This window comes from Telopea speciosissima, chromosome 2 (assembly GCF_018873765.1).
Source record: "Telopea speciosissima isolate NSW1024214 ecotype Mountain lineage chromosome 2, Tspe_v1, whole genome shotgun sequence".
Classification (NCBI taxonomy): Eukaryota; Viridiplantae; Streptophyta; class Magnoliopsida; order Proteales; family Proteaceae; genus Telopea; species Telopea speciosissima.
Window position 1 is genome coordinate 19,042,028 of NC_057917.1, and position 7,471 is coordinate 19,049,498.

The window sequence follows — 7,471 nt, forward strand, 5'->3', positions numbered from 1 at the left end:
TACAATCAGCCTAATTTACAACCAGTTTATGGTCAAGCTGGTCTCCGACCATCCTAGGGCTGCTTGGAGAGGTTTGATGGAGCATCTTATTGTGAATTGGCACGTATCCCTATGTATGTGAATAAATGTATCCTCGTAATTCCGACAACTTGTGAATCTCTATATTTTTTTAATGTTTTATTTTGACACATAAAGAACTTTTTTTAAGTAGAAACGTGATATGCTTTGGATCTACCTATTCACAAATCTATAGCTCTATCTGACCTACCTTGTGACAAAACCAAGACTCACATGAAGAACTCTCTTCATATTGTCTACTTAGAAATAGTACCACTCCCTATACAATACTATTTCCTAAGAAGTTTAAAGTGGATCTTTAAGAGTGGAGAAATTTTTCCTTCATCGTGTATTCACCACTCGATGAAGATTCACCCACCACCTTGGTTCATAAACCCCTACAAAGTTTTAGTATATTCTTTTAAAATACTCTTTTGATATCCTCCCGTTCGCATCTGAAAGGTCTATAGTCAATAAATTCTCATTCGTCGTGGCTGAAGGAAAATCTAATCCTTCAGATTTTAAAGGCATGGGCATCAAAGATTGTTAAAAGACTTTTATCCGACCACTGGGAGCGGCAGGGATCCACTTGGAACCCAGCCATGTACAGAAAGGTCAGGTCGGGTCGGGTGGGGATATGATCCCACCCAGTTCCAATACCTTTTTTTTTTTTTGTGTCAACACTGCTATCATTCCCTATTCCATCCGAGGTTGGCTCTGGTTCTCGTACATATGAAATCCAACTGAGTGAGTGGATCCATCTGTGCGGATCAGACCGAAGAAGAATGGTTTTCATACGTGAACCTGAGTTGTCCTCCCCAATTGCCTAGTCCCCATCCTTCTATCAAGAGGGAACAGCTTTGGGCAGAGTGGGGGTCAGTATGAGGGGGTGGGGGTGACATGGTTTCTCTTAGATTGAACCGAAAGCATTAATGTTATCTAAAAAATCATATCCTTCAATAATTGGGTCAAAATTTTTGATCTTATCTTCACGTAGCAGATCGTCTCCAATATGTGTTTGTTTTGAGTCTCGTAGCCGACTGGTAGCCTCGTGCCACTGTAACTGCCCGACTCTCCCCCCCCCCCCCCACCTACCCACCCACCCAAACCCCAGTGGCGGTCCCCTCGCCGCCCTCTTTAAAGTTCATCTGGGAAAAGAATATTTTTTCCTTTCTTTCTCTTAGACAATAATACAAACATCTTGCATTCATTCATTCACGTACTGTTTTGTAGGGCAAGTTTGAACTCTGAACTGAATTATTGCTTTGTACACCCGTCTTTAATGACGCTATAGTCAATTCATCATATCTCTCCATATAATTGTCGTCCTTTTTTTTGTCCTCTTTCGAGATACGGTAGATATATATGTCTTGGATATGATTAACAGGAACATTCTCAAGTACCTTTCTATACAAGTTGACCAGCTTAGAACAACTTTGATATTGGAAGAAGAATTGAGAGAGAATAAAAATAAAAGATCATTCTTTTTTTTTCTTTCTTTACTACATGCATGGTTCTACTGCACGGTATCGGATCGGGTATTGGTCACCTGTAAAATCAATATGATACTGATACGGTATCGGAATGGATCGTATCAAACAAAATTACCCCTGAATTGTTTTAAAAAATAGATTTTCTATCCATTTTACCCCTTATCCGTACTGTGTCACCGATATAGTATCGACATAGTATCAAGATCGACTACATACAAAACCAATACATATCACTCGATATGATACCGATACTTAGAGCCATGGCTACATGCATAACCAAGTGGGGCCTAAATCAGTTGAACAATCCACATGGGTTCAACCCGTTTGGAAACCCGACCCAATAATTGGGCCAAGTCCATTTTGACTGACAATAATGCAAGGTCCCAATCAATGACCCTTTTACCCAATATATGCCAAGTCAAAATTGATCTCCTAGGTTCTTAATGATTTATGTTATTTTGCATTCATTTGTTTCTTAGGGTAGTACTGAAGGTAGCTAGCTAACCCACGTGTCCTCACAAAAATGCCATCAGAGTGCCCAACATGTGTCATCCTCTCTCTCACCTTATGGAAAAGACTTACTTGCTCTCTGTGTCCAGTCTTGTAATTGACGTATATCACTATTCAAGAAATATCTAAGCGAAAAGTTTAAGATTTAAAATAAGTCTTCCTGGCCTTAACATGGTTCTTTTTTTTTTCTTTAAGAGAAATTTTATTGATTAGAGCACGGAAAACGAAAAGAATCGAGTTACAAAGTTTAGCAAGCCATGGAGTGGATATAGGCCAAGATGTCATACACGGTAATGACGTAACCTTCCTTGTCAAGGTATGAGCAACGGTGTTGAGAAAACTTGGAATGTAAGCGAATGAACAACTAGATGATAAAAGGAGCCTCAAGGCAAATGAGGTAAGCAAGAGGGTAATAATATAAGGTGGACCGTGTGATTCAAAGCCCCTACATGATCATTTAATCCTCATCATAGACAACAGTTTTCAAAAGGAAACAAAGGGAGCAGATGGGTGATCCATCATGTCCTTTGCTGATGGTTACTTTGATTCAGCATTAGAAGTCCTCCTTAAAACTTGGCCGTGGACATGGAGAATCTATTACCTGTTAACTGATATTATGTCTCTTTTGAAAGCTATTTGAATTTGAATGTATTAAGAAAGTGAGGGCAGATCACAGGTAAAGCCTGCTCATGCAGTTGTCAGTAGAATTCGAAGTTCGAACATCAAAATCACTAGGAAAGATAGTTAGCAGGGCAAATAATTTCTGATCAGAAAAAATTCTCTCTCAATGGAGCTTGATTCAAGACATAAATTTATTGATTCATCTAATCAATCTGGCTTTCAGAGATGTCACTTTGAAACCCAAAGGCCACAACTGAGTAGTCTTCTTTGGTAGGCTATACATCTGGTGCTCAACACTTCAACAATCAATATCAACTTAAGTAAAATCAATCTCAAGATCCAATTAGTACATTAACTCAGATTCGCATAAAATATGAAGCACATATCCAAAAAGGGAAGGACTACACATCAGACAATTGTTTGTCAACTTGGTATGTCTTATTCCTTATTCCTTATCATTTATATGACAATCGAATGGCTGTAGCTCTTGAATTGAAAGACCATCTGGCCCTACCCATGGCAAGTCAGCACCAGGTACTATAGTCATTACCACAGAGGATGTATGCATGGAACAAATTAAGAGAGCCTAATGGATTTTAGTTCCACACTGTTAGCACCAAAGATAAGACTTTCAGACCTTTCCCAAAAAAGTTTCAAAATTTTTTTGTCGAGCATTGGTTAATGAATGCATGCATGACATAGAATGGGAGGGCCTTCAAGCATCTTTCACATAATGCATGTTTGAGACACTAAATTTTAATATCAATCTTCAATCGACTGTACATTGTCAAAATAAATCGAAAAAAAAGAGGAAAAGCTATTTTATTTCAAGTGTTGATGGTGAAAGCAAGCGGCTAACACACATCTATGACACCAATCAATAATAATACTCTTCAGAGTGTAGAAAATAATCAGACCTATAAACCAAGTTTGGATTTGGACAATAAGGTATTGGCCAACACCCACCCCTTTCTTGAACTGTCTCTGTTTATTCCAATGTCTTAAGCTTCATGAAGCTCATCCTCACAATCAGTTGTCACAAAAACTTATAAATCCCATATATTCATGGTCACGTATCATGATGATGCATGTCTCAACACCGACGATGCCTGCAAAATTTATTAAGTCAGAATGGGAAAACCTAAAAGTCTAGACATTCTTTCTATGACTTGTATGCAAATACAGTGAATTGGAAGGAAAAGTATGTGAGAGAAAAACAGAGACAAACTATAAGGTGTGTGCTTTTGGGAAGTTACCCATTGTCACAGCACTTGCAAAGATAACAGCGGAGAGGATGAAGATGATGAGAGAAGCTCTCTTTAGCAATGTAACCAATTTTCTTACAAAGAATTGCCCCCAGAAGCCAGCCAAAATTGAAACTGATATGAGATACAAAGCTGCAACCCAAGGACAAAAAGTAGATGGTTTTCAAAAATGATAATGCAAGGAGAACTGATCTTTTTAATGAGGCCAATCTATGCCGCACTGATGGCTTTGTGTGTGAGTGATATTGGTGGCAATGGTAAATGAAATGAGGATGATAGAAACAGTACCAAATGGGATGGGGAATCTCTTCAGCAAGTAAAACTCCACCACAGATAGAGATGAGGAGAACATCATGACAAACGTTGCTGTCGCGCTAGCAACCTATTACAGAGAAAGGAAAAACAGGGCTTAATGAACCTATTATTTACAGTACCTGTTGTTCAAGAAAGAGACTGAATCTATTTCTAAGCTTTTTTAAAGAAACCAAAGTTAAAATTGCTCTCTTCCTCTACCCTCTCTTTTCCAAGAGGGTGGGAGGAGAGAGATTAATCCAACCTATAAAGCTTCTTTCTTTTTTGCTAATTTTAAGGCTTTTAATGATGAACTAATTGTTTAAAGTATTTTAGGTGCTTTATTTGGTTTTGAAAATTTCCTTCAAATAGTAAATGAGGTAATGATCTTGAGATTTTCTTGAACAATTAAGGACCTGTTTTTGGTATTTGAGTCAACACAAAAGTATCAAATAGTTTTAACAACTTCACGTTGGGGGGGGGGGGTGGTTAGAAGTTTTACAAACTCGTCTGACTCTTCAAGCTGATGCCTAATAAAGAAACCAATCTTTCTCTATATTTTGTTCTGGATTCTCACCTTTATGTTCTTCTGCACCATTCTTAAATATAAGTTAAATGTTTGGACCACTTCCAATTCATTGGATCAGGCCACCCATAAAGTAATAATCCACATACAGTAATACAGATAAGCCCATGAAACATAGTACAGGGATGGGAAAAGGTAGTATAGAATAGCTGCCATAATGAATCTTATCATCTCTGTAATCCAGAGGCAGAGGAGATTCCAGTTATGGCAACTCAACTAGTCATGATAAATGGATCATCAACAATCAAAACCAACCAAGCACTCAGTAAAATCAATGATCAGATGACTAATCATATATAAATACAATCATACTGATACCCAAATCATATTTACACTAAAAAAAGAGGGGAAAATGAGGAGAGGGTGTGGAAGAATGTTAATGATTTCAGTTAAATGCATACCTGGGGAATGACACCGATCTCGAGGAGGAGAGGACCCAATATGAATCCACCACCAGAGCCCAACAAGCCCCCAACGGTACCTCCCAAGATGCCACAGAGAGCGCAGAAAGTAAGGTTCATGGCTGTCCAATCTATTGTTGCCTCACAAACTGTCTCTGTGTTACCGTCCAGTTTCCTCTTCTTGCTTTCCTTGTACAGTTTCATCACTTCAAATCCAAACACCCCAAGTGCCACAGGCAACTATGTTTACCAAAATTAGTTAACACATAAAAAGTAGTTGAAACACATATAAACCAAAATGAAAATCCACAGCTTTCAGCAGCTAATCAATCCACCTACCTGTAAGAAGTTGAGCACCCAGTACCAAGCACCACAAACCACAGAATTATTCTGCAAACCCAGAATCAGAATATAAGAATCTGAGGGGTCTAAGAAGAAGAAAAGATAAAAAGCAAGGAAGGGGATTTACTACTAACCTTTAGGATCTGAAGAGCAAGAAAAGTAACCCATACGAGCAGGAGGACAAGAATCCTCTTCCATCTCAGGTTGAAACGTAATATTTGCTGTAAACAAGGGATAAATAAGGAAAATTAGGATCAATCATTTCCTAAGAATATTAGACTTAGACGAGACAACTACAAGAAACAGTTCTAAGAGGAGGTCGCTCACTAGTCTGGTTTTCTCCTCTTTTGGTACCAGTGGTTCATAATCTGCATCAATAAGAACTGCAAAAGCAAATAGAGCAACAAGCTTTAAATGAAAACCCATATAACAAAACTTATATTTTGAACAAAGAAAACCAGTAATCTGTAAAAAACACCAAGTAATTTTGATGCTTACGTTCACCACGAGAGTCAACTGGAGCCGCCTGTTGCTTCTCGAATTCCTTCTGCAATTTTTTTGCGTTTTATATTTCACAACACAGTACAAAAAAATACTTAACAAAATTTCCATGAGAAGAGTACAGAATGATAATACTAATTATTCCAACCAAACCTTCATAATAGTCTCTTCCTTCCACATGCTAATAGCCTTGCAGAATGACCTCGATGATGTCCCTGATTCAGAATTAAAAAAATAGACAAAAGGGTTAGAGAGATGATCTACAAACATGATTAGTGGGGTTTGTTAGAAGTAACCAATATTATAGTACTGAGGAAGAAGGGGAAAATTGAAGAATCAGACCCACCCAGGAAAAGAACAATGATGAGGACGGTGATGAGCCAGTAAGGGAAGACGACGCTTAAAGCAACTCCAATGGTGATGCCGAGCATGAGCATGGGCTGGAAAAGAAGGGCGAGATCGTAGTCGATTATGGGCACATTCTTCGTTGGATGGGGTACCCTCAAGTTATACCAAACAGACGATGCTGATGCACCCATTATCATACCTGCAACAGTCCCCAAATACGAAAATTTTCTACATATAAATGAGGAGAAACCCATGGTTTTGGCAATGCAGTGAAACAGAGGGAGAGATTACATTTGGAAAGAGCAGCAGCGGATTTAGTATCAAAACCAACAACCAAATTGAGCATTGGAACAAAGATGCCTCCACCTCCAACACCACCAACCGTTCCGAAAGCGGAACCCAGAAACCCAATCACCGTTGCCAATATGGTTCTCCAGCTAAATTTCAGTTCCTACAAAATACAAGTAAAACCCAGAAAGAAAATCACTGCTCCAACCATAATAGAATAAAGAAACACACAAGAAGCGTAAGAACATGGTTACAGAATGATTTACCGGCCAAACTAGTTCGCTACTGCTTAGTTCACCAGAACCATTGGAGTAGTAGTAGTGATTGAGGGTTGAGTTTGGAGACGAGAGAGAAGACGGAAGTAGAAGATGATGATGATGGTCTTGGGATTGGCCAAGGAGAAAGGTGGAAACAACTGCCAAGGAGAAACCCGTGACAAGATACAGAAGGAATCCTTTGGTTGCCATGGCCCGTCTTGCCTCTCTATCAAAAATCTCTTTTAGACACGGCAATGGTACATGTAACTCCTATAAATAGGCCCAACAGTTACTTTATATTAATCCAATAAGAAAATGCAGATTTCCTTCCTTCCCTCTTTATGTCAGAGAGAGGGAGAGAGAGAGTGTGTGTGTGACAGAGAACTGAAAACGAAGGTGGGGGGTGTTTTATATCTTGGCAGGCGAGTAGTGGGCTTATGAAACGAAATTGCAGCCGCATATGGCTTAAATAAACAGATTCGTTTACGTTTACGCCATAGTTTTCCTACGC

At 38.9% G+C, this 7,471-nt stretch overlaps 1 protein-coding gene across 1 annotated transcript; it reads right to left on the reverse strand.

Moving 5' to 3' along the window:
* Nucleotides 1-3,405: 3,405 nt before the first annotated feature.
* On the reverse strand, nucleotides 3,406-7,182 carry LOC122652562 (sulfite exporter TauE/SafE family protein 4). The gene is made up of 12 exons (XM_043846345.1): nucleotides 6,970-7,182; nucleotides 6,707-6,866; nucleotides 6,414-6,614; nucleotides 6,221-6,282; nucleotides 6,065-6,113; nucleotides 5,894-5,949; nucleotides 5,701-5,787; nucleotides 5,564-5,614; nucleotides 5,225-5,464; nucleotides 4,235-4,328; nucleotides 3,938-4,078; nucleotides 3,406-3,790 (listed from the first exon to the last, which is right to left on the reverse strand). The coding sequence occupies exons 1-12, from the start codon at nucleotides 7,168-7,170 to the stop codon at nucleotides 3,711-3,713; spliced, it is 1,422 nt and encodes a 473-aa protein (XP_043702280.1). The 5' UTR covers nucleotides 7,171-7,182; the 3' UTR covers nucleotides 3,406-3,710.
* Between the last annotated feature and the right edge of the window lie 289 nt (nucleotides 7,183-7,471).

Coding starts and splice junctions, on each gene's coding strand:
- LOC122652562 (XM_043846345.1), bottom strand. CDS start 7,170: ATGGCAACCAAAGGATTCCTTCTGTATCTTGTCACGGGTTTCTCCTTG. Junction 5,950..6,064: donor AGTTGACTCTCGTGGTGAAC/GTAAGCATCAAA, acceptor TTGCTTTTGCAG/TTCTTATTGATGCAGATTAT. Junction 5,465..5,563: donor GGGTGCTCAACTTCTTACAG/GTAGGTGGATTG, acceptor TGGTAAACATAG/TTGCCTGTGGCACTTGGGGT.